Source organism: Megalobrama amblycephala, linkage group LG1, assembly GCF_018812025.1.
Source record: "Megalobrama amblycephala isolate DHTTF-2021 linkage group LG1, ASM1881202v1, whole genome shotgun sequence".
Lineage (NCBI taxonomy): Eukaryota > Metazoa > Chordata > Actinopteri > Cypriniformes > Xenocyprididae > Megalobrama > Megalobrama amblycephala.
The window spans coordinates 24,143,903-24,164,363 of record NC_063044.1 but is presented as its reverse complement, the minus strand read 5'-3'; the positions used below and the strand labels follow the sequence as shown (position 1 = coordinate 24,164,363).

Here is a 20,461-nt window from a genome sequence, read left to right as displayed (position 1 = left end):
GTGGCTACACATTATCTCTGCAGACACAACAAAGTCTTGTAGGTCTAATTAAGTTCAAGCATGTGTTTGGCTGTAACAGAACTAGTGATTTTCTTATTAATATCTGTAAAAACTGCAGCTGATTAAAACATGCTACTTAAAGTGACAGTTCACCCAAAAATATAAATTTGATGTTTATCTGCTTACCCCCAGCGCATCCAAAATGTAGGTGACTTTGTTTCTTCAGTAGAACACAATTGATGATTTTTAACTGCAACCGTTGCCGTCTGTCAGTCGTATAATGCATGTCAATGGGAACTTCTTTTATAAGAGTAAATAAAACATGAACAGACAAATCCAAATTAAACCCTGTGGCTCGAGATGACACATTGATGTCCTAAGACACAAAACGATTGGTTTGTGTGAGAAACCGAACAGTATTTATATAATTTTACCTCTAAAACACCACTATGTCCAACTGCGTTCAGCACTCGTTTAGTGAGGTCTGATTGCGCTCTGACAACAGAAGTGACGTCTCGCACTCATTAAAGTATAAGCGCGAGAGATCACGTCCGTCATCAGAATGCATTTTTTGACCTCACTAACCGGATGCTGAACACAGTTGGACATAGAAGTGTTTTAGAGGTAAAATTATATAAATACTGTTCGGTTTCTCACACAAACTGATCATTTTGTGTCTTAGGACATCAATGTGTCGTCACGAGCCACAGGGTTTCATTTGGATTTGTCTGTACGTGTTTATTTGACTCTCATAGATGGTGTTACTGTTTCAGTGCATTATACAACTGACAGACGGCAACGGTTGCAGTTAAAATCATCATTTGTGTTCAACTGAAGAAACAAAGTCACCTACATCTTGGATGCGCTGGGGGTAAGCAGATAAACATCAAATTTTCAGTTTTGGATGAACTATCCCTTTAAACTCTAAGCTTGAATATAGTTTATTGATGTTGAATTAATAAATGCTGCATTAAAGACAGTGCAGAAGCAGTAGCATTGCTATTTTCTTGAATATTAACCACAAATGATTATGATTGTGTGAACTTTGCCACAACTGAAGATCTGAACCACACTGGTGAACCTCCATCAGTGCTGACATAAAGAAATGCTAATTAATGAGTTAGATTGTAAAATAAAGCACACACGTTTGTCATTTAGCTGATTTTTGACTCATCAGAGATGCACGTTTGGCTTCTTTCCATCCTTTCTGCCAGCCGTGATTGTGAATGATTCCTCCTGCGATGAATGTAGCCAGAAAAAACACAAAAGCAGCGAGTCCAACACCACCGAACATCAGCACACGCTCCGTCACCGTCACCTCATCTACAGACACAAAACATTCATAAACTACTTAAACAACAACATTTTACAGCATAAAGAAACATAGATAGTTCTGATTCTGATGGTTGTTCTGGGGTTGAAGTCATTGTAAAATAGCACTAAAACATCAGTCTAATAATGTGAGAAGCTGCTTCACTCAGCACAGTTACACTTTTTTAAAATAAAGGTCTGGGTGCAAGGTATTGGCATTGATGGTCGAATCTTATCATTCAGCAAAAGGATCTCTGAAAGGTTCGTTAGGGAACCAAAAATGGCTCTTCTGTGGCTTCACTGTTTCTGATTGTACAGATCAATGAACATTTTGGCTTTTGCTTTGAAAACTTATAACACACTTGACTGAAGAATTAGAACAGAGTTGAGAGAAAATGAGTCACACAAGAATAACATCCGCTCTCACCTGTGACCTCAACAACACGTGCCGCTTCTGTGACACAATCACATTTTTCCTCTCTGTCTGTCAGCTTACCTGAAAATATTTCAACAATTCACTTTACACAAAGAGAAGGTCATTAAAACAAAATATTATAGTTTCAATATTATTATAGCAGCAAACGTCTCCTCAACAACACACACGATTTGAGGAATCATTCATATCTGGAGCACAAACACGTAAAATAAAGGTTGTAATATCTTTCCATTCCACAAAAGGTTCATTATCTTGGAAAAAGCTTCTTCAAACTAAGAAAATAATGGTTCTTTTAAGAACTGATTCACTGAAAGGTTCTTTTGGAACCAAAAATTCACTGTGAAAAAACCTTTTGGAGTGATGAGCTAGTAATGAATGAAATAAATTCAGCAAAACTACATAAATTAACAAAAATCAGATTTGAGGAAAAGTGAAAGGTCAGCAGTACTAACCCTCGATCTCCAGTCTGATGGGTTTGTTGAAGTGAATCTCTGAAGTCACAGACTTTGTTCCACAGAAATAAAGGCCAGAATCTGACTCTGTTAGTCCAGTTATAACTAGAGAGACTCTGGTGATCTCTGTATCTGCAGTGAATTTCAGACGACTTTTGTTTAGATTGTACGTAACTAGCAGTTTTCTTCCCGCTACACTGCTTGTCTTTGCGATCATCAGCAGTGTTAGTCGTCCAGAATCAGGATTCTGGTGATACCAGGTGATTTCATATCTGTTGGTCATGTTACAGTTCCAGACTGATGGCTTCGTTCAGCTGAAATCTTAGCGTAGTCATGTGATGTTCTGAAACATCTGGGGGAAAAAATCATGAACTGATCCTTTGACATTATTTAGATAAAAACTGTTATCTGAGGTTAAAATGATCATTTATGTTTAAGAGTAAAGTAGAATAAATTTACCACTGGACGTGATCTGAATAATCCTGCATGAAAAAACACAAAAGAACAAGATCTTCTCCATTGTGTCTGTGGCTCATAGAGGTGTTGATCAAACTGTACGTTTCAACACAATGCAAGATACTGAACCCACAATGTTTCCATTTCCTCTCTGCACACACAGCTTCTACATGTTTTAAGTGTTGTGATTTTTGTTGTGGTTTATTAAGCATCACAGTTTGTGTGCACTGAGCAATGCCATAATTATACATAATATAAAAGATTTGTTTGTATATATTATTGGATGTGGTCTATCATGGTGAAAATGCATGTCAAAGCACTTCATGTGTGCACAGGGTCTGAAACTAACATCTTGTCACACCTGCCAATGCCAGCGACTTGAGAACATTTATATTTTATACTGGCCATGAAACTGCATGTGCATTATTTCAATTAAAAACACAACAAATATCTAATCTAATTGCAATTATTATTATTTTTTTTTTAAAACATATATTTTATTTAATTAAATAATATATAACATTTAAAAAAAAAATCAATAAATATCACTATATTACTTTTTAACTGTAAACCCATTTAAAATACATAATTTTCCAGCATTTTCTTTCTGTAAAGAAAAATAAAATAGTGCATAACACTTATATTTACAGTTAAACACCTTGAACATTTCATTCATTAATAGTTTATTAGTTAAAAAATGGTAATAAAATATGGCAAGATCTCAGAACTGTCAGAAAAAAAAAATCTTAATGATGTCAGATTACACTTCAGCAAAACAAGGTCAGGTCAAAGTGTCTGAATCATTTTTGGTCCCAAATTTGTACTTTCACAGTTTACTTTATTTTGCTATCCTCACTTACATAAATGAATTCACCCATTAATAAAAGTATATAAAACATATTTTTGGATTGACTGTATATTAAATATGTATATATTTAAGACACAGCATGTTATAAAGTGGCAGTGTAACTTGGTCAAATTTAGCATACAATTATTAAAAATTTATAGTTTTTATAGTTTATACATTCAAAATGATAATTTAAGTGTTGTAATGCTGTATGTGAATCAAGTATATCCAGGGCCTAAAACAAACTTTTCAGCCACACCTGCCAATGGCCAGTTACTTAAGAAAATGTACCGAAAAACCAACCAAGACTGTTCTACTAACTAAAACTGCATCAAAATTGTTCCAAACAATTTTAAATGGACTTATCAAACATCTTTTAACTACATACATTTTATATCATTTGACAACTAAAATTCCTAACCTAATAATGTAAATTTAAAACATTATTAAAGACAAACAGCCAGTAATACAATAAGAACAATAGTCAAACAAGCAAAAGCACAGATAAAAACACTTTGTACATTGTATACTGTTAAAATTCACTTAAATATATTACAGATTATAGTATATTCGCTATTTTTGGGGATTTTTGTGTGAACTTGTCCATTAAATTGCAAGAAGTCATGTAAGAGAGCTCAGTTTAGCAGTTTAGCGACACGACTGTTTGGCCGAGCGCTTCTGATGTGTGCGCACACAAAACTCTCCACACACAGTGCATGTGGAATAAGAGCTCCCTTGGGTCAAAGGCCAGCTGGTGAGTGACACCGTTTCATACGCGCCAATGGTTTTTACTTCCATTTGATGCCTGGTGAGTGTTCATTTTAGGCTCTGGCTGAGGGTATCCATCGCTGGCATGGTTGAGCTCCAGTCAAAAAGTGCAGGAAGTCTTTGGCTCCAGTAGCTGGTGTGTTTGTAAGTGCATTTATCTTGGTCCTTCAAGGTGGAAGAAGAAGCCAAAGTAAAGCAGCCAGCAGGATCAGGAGTTTGTTAGAGAGATTCCTATCAGCACCATCTGGCTCTGGGAAAGAAACAGAATTTACATGAATTCCTGCATCAAATTCCTAACAATGACTGTTCACATGTGCACCAATAATGTGGATCTTTTTCCAATAGTTATAAGTCATTTACATGACCTCTTCACTCCCACTTACATGCAATTTTCAGTATTCTGATTCGCTAAGAATTGTGGTTATTATTACCACTATAATTCACAGCACAGATAATAAACTCACAACAGCAGGAGTCTTATTTTTTGCATAATTTTGATTTGTTTTATTGGTGATGCACCTAAAAATGTCTCTATGCAACATCGTCAACATGAACTCAGTTATTGCCTCTTCATTACAACTAAATTCAGCATACGTTTAACTATGATTATGGTTGATACAATTATGTTGGAGTTTACACGGAGTAAACTTTAATTGCAATATTGCTTGCATCTCATTTTAATTGCATTATGAGGGTGCATGTAAACAACACAGTCATTGTCACTTAAATTACAAAGAAATAACTTGAGTTTTAAATGTAGTGTGTAAAATGATGGCATTTAGCTAAAGAATCAAGTCTGCTTTTACTTACTGCTCCTGTCTGTTATGGCCTCTGGATCACAGTCTGTGGAAAATTGAATAAAGTGAGACAAACAATCGCTTGTTTAGTACGTAGGCTATAGATTTGGCTATACAGTGTGTGCAGAATTATTAGGCAAGTTGATTTTCTGATCATATTTTTTTCCCAAGCACATTTTACCAATTCCAATCCACATCAATCTTAATAACTACTATTAATATTGTTTTTAATCATTTATAAGTGATATATAATTGTTCATGAAGGCTGGAAATGAAAAATGCCTTATATTCAGGTGTGCAGAATTATTAGGCAAGTTTTCTTTTACAGGCAAAATGAGCCAAAAAGAGATTTAACTCAGACTGAAAAGTCAAAAATTATTAAATACTCATGAGAAGGACGCAATACTAATGCAATACTAGAAATTGCAAAGTTAAAGCATGACCAAGGGACAGCAAAATGCTCATTGGGTCAGCGGGGTCAGACAAAAACAGGTGGAAAAGAAAAGACACATGTTAACTGCAAAATAATTAAGAATTAAGTGTGAAACCATCAGGAACCCTTTAGTCTCCAGCGCCACCATTTTCCAGAGCTGCAACCTACCTGGAGTCTCCAGAAGTGCAAGGTCTCAAGATCTCAGAGACTTAGGTTAGCTAAAGAATCCTAAAAAATGACCCGCACTTGATAAGAATCACAAGCTGAAGTATTATAAAATACATGAAGACTGGGTTTTTATAGGCTTTATAGACAGACAGCTTGAGAGTGACTCCTGATGGACCAGCACCACATCCTCTTGTACCACTGTTTGAAGAATTTATCCAGAATCTGGCAGTAAGGTGTTTGAGTTCACTTTTAGTCCATCTCTTATTCTGAAATGTCTGTCTTGCAGAGATGGACTAAAAATGATCTTCCAAAACTTACTGCCAGATTCTGGAAGATAAATTCTTCAAACAGTGGTACAAGAGGATGTGGTGCTGGTCCTTCAGGAGTCATTCTCAAGCTGTCTGTTTATAAGGCCTATAAAAACCCAGTCTTCATGTATTTTATAACACTTCAGCTTGTGATTCTTATCAAGTGCAGGTCATTTTTTAGGATTCTTTAGCTAACCTAAGTCTCTGAGATCCTGAGACCTTGCACTTCTGGAGACTCCAGGTAGGTTGCAGCTCTGGAAAATGGTGGCGCTGGAGACTAAAGGGTTCCTGATGGTTTCACACTTAATTCTTAATTATTTTGCAGTTAACATGTGTCTTTTCTTTTCCACCTGTTTTTGTCTGACCCCGCTGACCCAATGAGCATTTTACTGTCCCTTGGTCATGCTTTAACTTTGCAATTTCTAGTATTGCATTAGTATTGCGTCCTTCTCATGAGTATTTAATAATTTTTGACTTTTCAGTCTGAGTTAAATCTCTTTTTTGGCTCATTTTGCCTGTAAAAGAAAACCTGCCTAATAATTCTGCACACCTAAATATAAGGCATTTTTCATTTCCAGCCTTCATGAACAATTATATATCACTTATAAATGATTAAAAACAATATTAATAGTAGTTATTAAGATTGATGTGGATTGGAATTGGTAAAATGTGCTTGGGAAAAAAATATGATCAGAAAATCAACTTGCCTAATAATTCTGCACACACTGTACTTTTGAAGATTTACAAAGCCCAGTGCAGATGATCTATTAAACAGACAAAAGGCAACATATAAAAATCATTTTTAAATAGAAAACTATAAAATAATCACATGTTCATCCGCACTGTCTTTCACAGACACAGTTATTCATTCTCTCAGTTTATTCATTCATTGTCACATGATCATGACCTAATGGTTAGAGACAGTCGGTGGGTTCGAGTCTCAGCAGCAGCAGTGAATGTAGATGGAGGGAGTGAATGAACAGATCTCTTCATGAGGAGCAGATTCAGTAACAAACTGATTCCTGAGACACAGTCCAGATGTTCAGACTGAAAATTAATATATTGCAGTAATACATTGACTGATTCCTCTGTAGATCTGCTGCTCTGAAGGCACATGTTTCTGTGTGAGTTTGTTGTGTTCAGAATGATAGATTTATGCACTTTTCAGAGTAGGCTAATATAATGGTAGAACATTTGAACAATTATATTAATAGCCCCACTATTAAAAACATATTCACTGTCATCATCATATCACAGCATACACGTGTCAGTGTTTGTCAATAGACAGAAATTAGATTCAATGGAGTGAAAAGATCCAAGTGATCTCAAATGTGTTGACAAAGAATTGACTCACCTTTGTCTCAGAAATTCCTACTAAAATGTATTTGGAGAAATAGACATATTTTTTCAATTCTTGATATAAAGTAAAAGTAGACATGTTCCTTTTAATGTAATTTCTGTCGAAATGAGAAACAGATCATGAGACCACATTGATGACGTCAACCTCTGAACCGGAGTTCACTAAAGAACACGAACACTGGAATGTCTGACCTGTTGAAACAGGCTGTGGGGCTCCAGGTGACGCTCTGAATCCATCTAAGACTGGATCAACAAAAGCATTTTTCTGTCTCCACAGAAATCCCAGCTCTGACTCTGAAACAATAGCATCCATTGAGAATTGACACACATTAGTATAAAATTTGAGTACAAGTTTACATTTTAAATTTCACAGCGTTTGTTCACTGCAGAATAAGTTAACAGAGATTTCCAATTCATTCTGATTTTCAATGTGAATCCATTGGAATTATCCAGATTTAATATACTGTAGCTATGACAATTTTAGGACCTGTTATGACCGTTTAGGGCTGGACGTAACATATATGAATGTGCTCACTCACAAAGATAATGTCAAACAAAAACAGATTTATTAATAAAATTATAGTGAAAGCCAGTAACAGAGGGATCAAATTCAGGAGTGGACGAAGCCAAAACAACAATAAAAAATAGTATCCTCTAAATTCCCTAAAAAAAGAAAACACATCAAAAAGAAAAATACAAGACAACTTCCCTTACTCCCTTAACCCAAAACACAGAACAAACGATATATGCAAAAGAAGTGGTCACATTCCCTACCTCCCTTAAAATGAGTATTTACAAGTAATATTTACACAATGTAACAGGAAACTAAAAAAGCTTATGTCATTTTCCTCCATTCATGCCTTCCCCCCACTTGATGTCACACCAATGAGGGAATCCCATTTTAATTATGCAGTCTCACAGCTAGGGCTCCCCTTACGAAAAACTAGTATACTTCAAGTTCATTTGATCAAGTATACTAAAGTAATGTTCAAGTATACTTTATGTAGTAAGTATAATATCAATGTACTAGTAGTAAACTTGTAAGTGTACTATTTTAATACCGCTTGGGACTAAATTGGTATCCCAATTGAAGTATACGTTTAAGTGTACTATAAGTGTAACAGTAGTAAACTTTAACTAGTTCACATATACTGCATCTGTACTAAAAGTGAACTTATACTAGTATACTAGTAGTTTACTATTTTAATACTAGTAGTAGCTACATTTTTAGTATACGAAAGTACACTTTGAAATATACTCTCAGTAAACTGCTAGTTTAGTGCAAGTATACTTTTAAGTTTTCTTTAAGTGAACATGACATCACACTTATAGTTTACTTTTTATATATTATTTTTGCACTTTAAGCATACTTCTATGTTCCTACACAGCAAAAACTGCAGTGTTAAATTAACTCTCCAGGGAGTACAGGTGAGACCATACTCAAGAGTGTTAAAGTTAATTAGATAATTAAGTGATTAATTGAGTGATGATTGACCATTATTGAAGACACCTGATGATAACAAGCAGAATCACCAAAGGAGAAAATCACTATTTTTAAGCCACCATCGTGGAGATGAGGGTTTGCTTTAGTTGGGCTCTTGACCCTTGACTATTTAAAATAAAATTTTGTTTGGGCTGTTTTAACTGAGTTATAACATCCAGACAAGTAAAGAAAAATGATCAGGTGTTGGTTGTGTTTTCACGTAATCATTGTTTGATTTGACTCACTGAACTCATCTAGAGCTCAATCTCTGAGTTAGATTTACATTATTGATTACAGCAGCACTGTGATTCTACAGCAGAAGATCAGCTTTATCAATATAATCTGAAGGATTTCACAAACAGTTGTTCTGAGCAAAAAAAAAAAAAATCTTTCACTTAGGCACACACAGACATCAAGAATCATCCTGTGAATCTCAACAGTGGTGCCCATCATAAAGCATGTTGCAGTGCATTCTGGGAGCCACCAATCAAAATTCATCCATGGCTCCCATCATGCATTGCTGCATGAATAAATTACGAGCTGAATTGTTTAGTAATTTTCTTTATTCTCATATTTTATTTTGTTCCGTTTATGTGACTTTTTAGTAGCTTGTTTTCTAATGTTCAGAGTTGATCTGTTGATCAGAATATGTTGCTTGTCACCGTCGTTGAGATTCACAGGCTGATTCTTGATGTCTGTGTGTGCCTAAGAGAAGATTTTTTTTTTTTTTTTTTGCTCAGAACAACTGTTTGTGAAATCCATCAGATTATATTGATAAAGCTGATCTTGTGCTGTATAATCACAGTGCTGCTGTAATCAATAATGTATCTAACTCAGAGATTGGGCTCTAAAGAGTTCAGTGATTCAGGTCTAATAATGATTATGTGAAAACATAACCAACGTCACCTGACCATTTTTTCCATTTGTTTGTCTGGATGTTATAACTCAGTTAAAACAGCCCAAACTAAATTTTATTTTAAATAGTCAAGGGTCAAGAGCCCAACTAAAGCAAACCCTCATCTCCACGATGGTGGCTTAAAAATTGTGATTTTCTCCTTTGGTGATTCTGCTTGTTATCATCAGGTGTCTTCAATAATGGTCAATCATCACTCAATTAATCACTTAATTATCTCATTAACTTTAACACTCTTGAGTATGGTCTCACGTGTACTCCCTGGAGAGTTAATTTAACACTGCAGTTTTTGCTGTGTAGGAACATAGAAGTATGCTTAAAGTGCAAAAATAATATATAAAAAGTAAACTATAAGTGTGATGTCATGTTCACTTAAAGAAAACTTAAAAGTATACTTGCACTAAACTAGCAGTTTACTGAGAGTATATTTCAAAGTGTACTTTCGGATACTAAAAATGTAGCTACTACTAGTATTAAAATAGTAAACTACTAGTATACTAGTATAAGTTCACTTTTAGTACAGATGCAGTACAAATGTGAACTAGTTAAAGTTTACTACTGTTACACTTATAGTACACTTAAACGTATACTTCAATTGGGCCAATTTAGTCCCAAGCGGTATTAAAATAGTACACTTACAAGTTTACTACTAGTACATTGATATTATACTTACTACATAAAGTATACTTAAAAAATATTCTTGAACATTACTTTAGTATACTTGATCAAATGAACTTGAAGTATACTAGTTTTTCATAACATGATTGACAGAATGTAAGTTTCATCTGAGAAATGATTTTGAGTAATTGAGATGAAGAGACTGGTTGAAAGTTTGTAAAGCTACTGGATGGAAGGATCAGTTGAGAGTGGTCTATGTCAGGTGGAGGCAGGTGTGATCTAATATCCTGTATTTTCTGAACGAAATATTCTGAAAATTGTGTGCACGTCTCAAGATTGACAACAGGAACTGAAAAAGCAACCAGGTTAAGAACCGAATTTATGGTTTTAAAGAGTACTTTTGGCCTATTTGCATTTTTTGCAATCATGTTTGAGAAATAATTTGATTTTGCCTCATAAACAGATTTTTGATAGGCAACTAAACAGTCTTTTAAAATTTGGTAGGAGACTTGGAGCCCGTCCTTTTTCCAGCTGCGCTCAGCCCTTCTGCACTCTTGTCTGAGAGTGCGGGTAGATGCGTTTAACCAGGGCTGAGGACTAGATCTAGCCTTACTCTTTTTACATTTAAGTTGAGCAACTGTATTCAGAGCAACAGGCAGAGTTGAAGATTTCAACCAGTTGTTCAGTATCCAGACAGGTTGATTGATTTTTAAGGAGCTTGGAATAAGACTCAGAGAATTCAAAAGCAGTGGTAGCATGAAAAACACGAGAATAATGTACAGTTCAGACTCATTTCCACAGAGATAAAGCGCTTCAGTGAGTGTGAAACAGCACAGATCTGATCTGAGCACAGTAAAGTGACTCTGTGTTTGTCGCCCTCTACTGGTGATTGTTTGAGTGCAGATTGAGCTGTTGAAGATGTTTGATCAGACACGTGACTAACAGAACAGTGTGGAGATTTCTGAGTCCAGTTCAGTCCATTAATGAGCACTAATAATAAGACAAGAAAGTCCATCAAACACTGAGCTTCTTCTGTTCAGCTCCACATACGGCTGAATATGATGAAGTTTATTTGAACAAGATCTCTGATCATTTCAGTCTGATTTCAGTCCTGAATGTGTCTGAAGAGCTCAACTATCTGAACTTCCTCTTCATATTTCACTATATATATTATTAAAAACACATTTTCTGAACATAGTAAAAATATTTAATTCATACAAAAATACAAACCAACAAGATTTCTTACAAAAGTGCTTTAGTTTTTCAAAATATATGACTTGCAGATGTACAAAGAACTGATTCAACAGATAAAAGAAACATAAATATTTAAATAGAAAATTGTACAAAATATTCACATACATCCACACTGTCTTTGACAGTTATTCATTCTCACAGTTGTGCCTAATGGTTAGACAGTCAGACTTGTAACCTCAAGGTTTCAAGTTTCAAACAGATTCCTGAGATACAGTCCAGATGTTCATACTGAATATTAATAATATATTGCAGAAATATGATCAGATTCCTCTGTAGATCTGCTGCTCTGAAGGCACATGTTTCTGTGTGAGTTTGTTGTGTTCAGAATGATAGTGTGATCATCAGTCATTTACTGTAAGATAACATGTTTAAATCTGTAACTATTTACAAAGTCAGAATGTGTGTGATGATCAATACTGTGTTAAAATATGTTCAGATTTTACGAGTCATGTAGTGAATCCCAGTATTATCCAGTGATGTCACTGTGTGTCCTGAACCCTGTAGAGTTTGATCATGTTCTCCAGACCCTCGACTGAGATCTTCACAGACCTCCAGTGTTTCTATTGTCACTCTGATCATGATCTCTGTGCAGATGTTTGTGAAACACCACAGCAGCCACAATCAGAATCAGAATCACAGTCAGAACAACTGCCACAATCCAATAACCTACAGCTGGAAGAGAAAAGTGGGAAGAGAGCACATATTTTATTTTTAAAATGTTTTTTTTTTTTTTTTTTTGCTCTCATGCTCCTGTTTCACTCACTGTGATGTTCAGAGTCAGTTTCATCTTCATCTGTGTTCTTCAGATTTGATTCTGTACAGAATATTGAAAGATTCGTCATTCAGTTTATTATTAATTTGCTGATTAAATAATATTTCTGATCATCTGATCTTCTCTCACCTGTGACTGTGACTGTGATCCAGATTTCTCCTTCAGAGTCCAGAACTCTGTATGTTCCAGTGTCAGAGACTGTAAAATTACTAATGGTCAGATTTCCATCTCTGTCGGTCAGTCGATCACTGCTGACCCCGTGACCTCTCGTCCACACCTCTGTCCACTCTCCACTGGAGTTTTTCTCCACTTTATCAGCATTGATCATCAGAACATCCATCTTCAGCTGCTCTCCTGTTTCCACAGAAATCTCACCTGAGGAGAAACAGAAACAGTTTATCAATCATTATTATAATGGTGTCAATTAATCAAGATCATAAGCATGTATTTAGTTTTGGGGGACCAGATGTAATCATTTAGATGAAATCAGGCATTGGAAAAACTCAATCCAGTCAGAATATTAAATGTGTCTCATTCAGTGTTTGTTGTTTCAGTCCTGCACTCAATACCAACACTATTAAAGGAAATCCAGAAATCTCATGATGAAGATTTGATCAGTTTTGACTTTACCATGAATATGAAGATGATACTCCAGGATTCGTCGCCTCACTTCTCTCTGATCATTATAGTAATAGATATTCAGAAAGTATTTCCCAGCATCACTGAAGATCAGATCCTTGATGATGACGTCACATGATCCTTCTTTAAACACTCGACCACTACAGTTTTTCTCCTGACACACAGGGATGATTTCTGACAAACTGTTTAAACTGATATCTGAAATCTCTCTGTCCTCAAAGTCACATGACAGGGTCACGCGTCCTCCCTTTATTCCTGTCACATGTACAGTGGTGTTTCCTGTAACTACAGACAGTACATATTCATTAAATACAAAGTATCAATACTGAAAAATAAATGTGATGTTTCTGTCTATTTTCTTAAAGGTGCTAAAGAGGATGTTTTGTTTTATACATTTTTGCAATATTACTTGAAACTGTCTTTACTAACTGATAAAAGACTATTTATTAGGTGCACTGAAAGGAATAATATCAATATACATCATCTGTGCACGAGGTAGGGCCGTAAAAACATCAGCCAATGATCGCGTAAACGATTGGCCCTCTGGCTTGTCAATCACTGCCGTGACGTTCCTTGTGAGAGACGAGCTCCAGTAACTTTCCACACTCCACAGGCGCCGCATGCAATGTTTTTGTCAGGAGACAGGAGTAACAACTGCAGATTATGAGTTACCTGCGGTGAGTCCGACATAATGAATCCACTAACACGACACAGCGAATGCCGGTGGTAAACACTCGTGTTTAGGGAGGCGTTCCCTCGAAAGGAAGGGGGGTTGTTCTTACGCATGCGCTCATTTCAAAAACTCACTAACAGTCTTTGGTTTCTCAGTCGACGAAAAGATCCTCTGTAGCACCTTTAAATCAATATGATCATAAATATTCTTGTAGAGTTATTTTAGTGAACTGGATTAAAATAATAAATATATAAAGGCAACAAAAGCAGTGCCACATTACAATGATTCAGATGTTGATGACAGTATAATCTAGAGGAGATCTGTCAGTAATGAACTCCTGAACAACGTTTATTAATTAATGAACCAGAATGAACTGCATATAGATGTTTTCAGTGTGTGTTATTTATGTAATATGATGGGAATATAATTTGTATAAATTCACAAATACTCATCAAATCACTCGACTGAGAGACACAACAGATAAACTATTGACTAGAATAACTCTATCTTGAACTAAATATCACAAATGTTTTTGTGAACATAAATGATACTGACCGCTGTGATAGACGAGACACAGCAGAAGAAGAAGATTCAACCTGATGAGAAAACACAAGAGCTGTGATGATGATGATGAAGATGATGAAGAGTGATATTACACACCTGACTACAATACACACTACATTAAACCCTCACTTTATTAAAGATTGGGATTCACATGTGGATCATACATGTTAAAGAATAGAATAATAAGAAACATCAAACTTTTTTATCTTAGTTTCTCCCATCATAGAAAACACAATGTGTGTGTGTGTGTGTGTGTGTGTTTGTGACATATCAGGACACAAATGTGTATAATGACATGGGTATGACAAAAAGAGGTGATTTATGAGGACATTACTCCATGTTCCCACTTTTCAAAAAGCTTAGGCTATAAATCATACAGAATGAGTTTTTGTGAGAAAGTAAAAGTGTGCACAGTTTCCTGTGATGGGTAGGTTTGGGGTGTCTATGGAGTCCTTACAAGGATAGTGAAGCAGACAATCATCGCCTCCCAGCGGACAGAAACAGCCATCGACACAGTTGAAATGATGTGAAATCACATGACTTTGGCACTCCAAGAACACTGATTCGTTCCAAAGAATTGTAGCTGGAGCTACTTCTCTCTGTGTTTTACTGTGCTACTCCGCAGCGGTGCCGACCAGCAAGTACAGGTCTCTGCAGGACAGATGGGCGAGGCCATAAACAGGGGGGTGTTTTTGAGAACGTTACCTGATTTGTTCACGTCAGAGTGGGTTTAGGGGTGGGGTCGGGTGAAGGGGATCATTTTATTGTATGATATTATAAACACCCACCAGATTGAAAACACCCACAAATACAGAAACGCCCACTTTTGTTCCGCAGACCTCATACTCCCAACCAGACCGGTCTAAAATATTCCGAATATAAACACTTATTATAAGTGTACCATAATGATTCAGGGTAAGACAAAAACACGGTTTGGAGATTGGATGTTGTACATTCTCATTATATAATTTTTGTAAATAATAATAATAAAAAAACCATGGTCCATCATAGTTTCAGTTTGCCACCTTGCCTTGTGCCTCCATTACAGTTGTTATCGTTTTATAAAGTATGCGCATTACAGGTTTAGGCTAATCTAATGGTAGAGCAGTCAAACAATTATATTAATAACCCTACTATCAAAAAACAATCATTGTCATCATCATATCACAGCATACACTTAGACTCTCCTAACATTACTAGCAGGTTTAGTTTTCCACAAACAGACTAAACTATTGGCATAATAACACAAAAACACTCTCAAGCTGGCGTTATATTAAAATATATATAAACTTACATGGCAAAACTTCTGCATGTCTGTTCAGCTTCAAAAGCACAAGCAGTAACGGTGCTATAAATAAACAAAGAGGAAGAACAAGTGAGAGATGATGCTATATAGCCAACAGAGCAGCTCCTCCCACAGCACGCTGTTTTAACATTTATGGCAAACGATTTTAACATTTAATCCCGAACTAGTAGGCCTATCTACTTTCATATGCTACTACTCATTTTTTAGATACTAGCAGTGGCTATTCCATTAAGTTCTGTTAGGCTACTGATTCATTAGTGTTTATAGTAGCCTGTAACTTTTTAAAATACACTACTTATTCATTAGATAGTTCTTATTTATTACATGTTACTCATTCACTAGATAGGATCATTGGATACTAATATATATATTAGTATACTTATTCATTAGCTATTAGCACTTATTTCATTAGTGACTAATCTATTGTTATTGTCAAGCAAGTTTATTTATAGCACATTTCTGGTAATTGAAAGTGCTTTACATAAAAAGAAAGTAAAATAATCATAAAATAATCTCAACAGATGCATACAAATAAAAGACTATAAAAGCAAAGATTAAAAATGTATTTAAAATGTATTAAGAAATAAAAAGAATAAAAGAGAAGGATGCATAGATAATCAGTTCGTACATACCAAAGTGCTTAATGTATTGGGATCCTCCATTGAGTGACTTATAAACAAGTAACAAGTTAAAATCAATTCTTAAAGGTGCCCTAGAATTGAAAATTGAATTTACCTCAGCATAGTTAAATAATTAGAGTTCAGTACATGGAAATGACATACAGTGAGTCTCAAACACCATTGTTTCCTTCTTCTTATGTAAATTTTATTTGTGCAAAAGACCTCCGAAGAACAGGTGAATCTCCACATAACACCGACTGTTATGTAACAGTCAGGATCATTAATATGTACGCCCCAATATTTGCATATGCCAGCCCATGTTCAAGCATTAGACAAGGGCAGAACGTCTGGATGTGTGCACAGGTGAATCGTCAGACTTTATGCAGGTAAGCAAGCAAGAACAATAGCAAAAAAGGGCATCTTCATTATTGAACACTTGCAGTCTGTATAATTCATAAACACAACTTCATTCTTTATAAATCTCTCCAACAGTGTGTAATGTTAGCTTTAGCCACGGAGCACAGCCTCAAACTCATTCAGAATCAAATGTAAAAATCCAAATAAATACTTTACTCACATGATCTGATAGGCTGCATGACGAACATCTTGTAAAGATCCATTTTGAGGGTTTTATTAGCTGTGTGAACTCTGTTTATGCAATAGAGTCGCGAGCTCGGGGGTGGGGAGTGCGAGCATTTAAAGGGGACACGCACATTTTTAATTACGCCCCAAAATAGGCAGTTAAACAATTGAATAATACAAAATCTATGGGGTATTTTGAGCTGAAACTTCACAGACACATTCAGGAGACACCTTAGACTTATATTACATCTTGTGAAAAAGGGTTCTAGGGCACCTTTAATGCAACAGAAGCCAGTGTAAGGACTGGTGTGATATGATCATGTTCAGATGTCTTATGGTGTTTTTAGGAAGGTCAGTGAGGAGTTCATTACGGTCCGACAAAGTTCGACTCCAAAATCACAAGATTCCTGACTTGATTTTTAGCTGTTTGACTTCAAGAGTCTAGAAATGAATTCACCTTGAGAACTTCATCTTTGTTTCCAGACACAGTTTATCTCTTTAACTGAAGGAAGTTTTGGTAATAGTAACACATTTCAAATGTTTGCCATTGACTTCTATGGGAATCTGTTATTCAGATAAGAACTTATTCAACAGATACCTAGTGCACATTTAGATTCTAGTACTCCAAATATTACTAAGATTTTTTTTTTACTAGTAAGATTTTTAAGTGAAACCTACAGTGGTTACTGCAGCAGTTATCAGGGTTCAAGAGCTTTAAGGCCTTAAAGCACATATATAAGCACATGTATAAATGTATTATGTTTTATTTAGCAAGCCTGTACCCATCAAGATCATAGATGGAAAAGACCATTTACAGCCAATAAATCACATAATATACAATACAACCTTTTCTGTTTACATGTACGCCACAGTCTGCTTGTAAGGCTAGGCTTCTACAAACACACACATCAGATCTACACTCGAAGAGAATGATGCACCAGTGCCACCATGGGAGTTTCACAGTTGTCAAACGTATGCTCGACCAGGACTGAAACACAGCGCGACATCACTGTCATATGTGATTAGTTTCCATGAGCTCCACTGACTATAACAGGAGCGCTGCTGATCTGCTCTAGAGTCACAGCTGTGGTCACTGTGTGTTTGACGGCTGTACATTAAATGCCTGACAGATGAGATGGCTCAAGGTATCGCTGTTTTAACTTTTCAAAAATGAATATATAAGATTGTCATTTAATGAACTGGACCAGCCTGAAACCAGTTTTCTTTCCACAGATTCCCATTGGCTGCTGTTTCTGCTCCTGTCACGTCCTGAAACAGTTATTTTATGATTGTAAAAGACTGACTTGACATTGAATAAAAAATATTGAATATGAACTGTCCCTGAGAGATTTTAGAGTGTATTTTTATTATTTGAAATTAAAAACCAGTAATTGACTGACCCAGCACTGATTAAAAAACAACCGGAATTCATGTGTAAAACTCAGCAAGCTAAAAATAACCCATGTGTTCTGTCTAATATTTGCCAAATTGGGTTGTTTTTAATCCAGAAGTTTTTAGAGTCTACTCAAAATATGTTTTAGCTTTTTGAATACTAAAACTGCTTTACAGTTTGTGGATTTATTAGTATGGCCCTTTGAGCATTAGCACACTGAACAGAAATGTACATTTAAAAGTACTAGTCCCTATTAAGTTCAGGATATCTTTGGTCTAAAATGTTATTAGTAACCAAAAAAATAAGTAGGACACTATAGTTCCAATTTTTCTTAACATGTAAAGTATAATTAAATACACTATTGGAATAAGCACTAGTGTCTAATAAAAACTAGGATCTAATGAATAAGCTGTAAAAGGTAGTAATATTTAAAGAATGAACACTAGTATCTAATGGAATAGATAAGGACTATAGCATGAAAATACATACCTGTTTTAAGGATTAAATGTAAAAGTGGCTTTCCATACTACATTAAGGGCGTTTCAGCCTCTTGTGTTGTTATAGAAGTGAAGCCACACCTTGACTGGTTTCTCTTTCTGTAACTCATTGTTGACTCTGTTTCTCATGGCAGTTTAACCCCTTCAGACCTGAATTATGTTCCACTGAGCAAACAAAATCCACTTGATATTTGCTCTTCTTTAATGTATAAATGAGTTTAAAAAAACAAGATTTGTGCAAACTCATTTTTATTAGATTTTTGTCATGTCCATTACAATGGACATCATTCAGAAATGTTTTTTTCTTGTGTAGGTATCATGGACTGAGATGTCAGTCCAGATGTGAGGAAGAAATACAGAGAGGAGTTTGAGAAGTTTTACAGAAGGTCACTAAACAGTTCATCTAATTTGTTAATTTTATAATTTGTTATTCTTTGGTGAGTGTTTTATCAGCCATATATATTTGTCTCTATCAGGCAAAAACACCACAATAATTAACAAACATAAACTATGAGCAATTCATTTGTTATTGTATTTATTAATCTTTGTTAGTATTAGTTCATAAAGTACAGCTGTTCATTGTTCATGTTCACAGTACATTGATCATAATAATGTATTCATAAATGTTGGAATGAATATTAAAGATGAATAAATGCTGTATAAGTACAGTTCATTAGCAGTTCATGTTAACTACAGAAATCATATTATAAAGTGTTACTGTTTTTTTGTTTACATGCATTTTTTACACAAAGAACAGTGAATATCACTGATTAAACAATCAAAATCAACATATAAATATCATTTTTAAATCCAAAACTGTATAAAATATTCACATGTACATCCACACTGTCTTTCACAGACACAGATATTCATTCTCACTCTTCACACTATGAACACTTTCCTTTTTGTTGTACAACATTGATGGATAAAATAAAAACAATAATTGCTAGTTTATAGAAGGTCAGTACTTTATCGCAGCTTTCATTGGTTATGGACCGCCCAAGAAGACGTTTGACTGACATGTAATGCAACCAATCACAGTTCATTTTGTTCTGAGGCATGAAAATGAAAGTCGATGTACCAACAATAACAGACCGGTGTGCATCTAAATAATTATTCATAAACGAACATTGTGTAAGTTTACTGCAACAATAGAGCTGTGAACTTCACATACTTCTGAATATCCAGAGTTTAGTTGATCCTGGTAAGCGCTCGTTGTCACAGTTGTAAACATGACGCCGTTCTTCTTCCATGAGGGGGTTTGGCATCACAGCATTTGTTTCCAGGTGAACCGTTAAAGAACGCGACACACACGTCTCCCGGACATCCTGTAGAATTCAACACACCAGATGATGACTTCAGATGATGTTTCCAGTTAAGTGTGATTACAGGAATCTTTTTGGATTCTCAAAATTTGTCTCAGAAAACCAAATCGTGTCCAAAATCGCACAGTGTGCACCTGCCTTTACCCACAAAGCATCAGAGTTTCGCCTCTTGGGTTCTAGACTCTTTGGGCTTAACAGGGAAAAAAGCACCTGCTTCAATGTTCTTACGGACATTTATAAACTCAAACGTATTTATACATTTTAAACAATATTGGTACAAAACAAAAAGCCGATTACATGCATTTTAAAGCTGACCTACCAATTTCACATAGTATGCTTTTCATCTTCACGACTCTTCCCGCCTCTCTCGTGATGGTCCTGCCGTCATCTTCAGCACGCTGCAGGAGGAAAAGGCCAGAAAATGAACGTTTGCTCATGTATTTTTATGGAAACATATTAACTCAAATGTAGCTTTATATCTTGCAAA

At 35.4% G+C, this 20,461-nt stretch overlaps 2 protein-coding genes and 1 long non-coding RNA gene across 6 annotated transcripts in view; all 3 read right to left on the bottom strand.

Annotated features, from left to right (window-relative positions):
- Positions 1 to 3,758: 3,758 nt before the first annotated feature.
- Positions 3,759 to 7,474, bottom strand: LOC125265545. The gene is made up of 3 exons (XR_007184281.1): positions 7,331 to 7,474; positions 5,081 to 5,113; positions 3,759 to 4,520 (listed from the first exon to the last, which is right to left on the bottom strand). It is a non-coding gene; the product is annotated as an uncharacterized LOC125265545 (long non-coding RNA).
- Positions 7,475 to 11,591: 4,117 nt separating this feature from the next.
- On the bottom strand, positions 11,592 to 15,604 carry LOC125265415. The gene is made up of 6 exons (XM_048185625.1): positions 15,546 to 15,604; positions 14,243 to 14,283; positions 13,006 to 13,299; positions 12,505 to 12,750; positions 12,367 to 12,417; positions 11,592 to 12,275 (listed from the first exon to the last, which is right to left on the bottom strand). Coding segments are annotated over exons 1-6 (765 nt in total). The 5' UTR covers positions 15,548 to 15,604; the 3' UTR covers positions 11,592 to 12,144.
- Positions 15,605 to 19,167: 3,563 nt separating this feature from the next.
- The window catches only part of LOC125265364, a 37,449-nt gene continuing 36,155 nt past the window's right edge, over positions 19,168 to 20,461 (bottom strand). For all 4 annotated transcript variants that reach the window (XM_048185512.1, XM_048185520.1, XM_048185529.1 and 1 more), the window contains 2 exons: positions 20,294 to 20,372; positions 19,168 to 19,977 (listed from right to left, as the gene is read on the bottom strand). The gene's annotated coding sequence lies outside the window, so the exon portion shown is untranslated. The remainder of the gene's footprint in view (positions 19,978 to 20,293; positions 20,373 to 20,461) is intronic.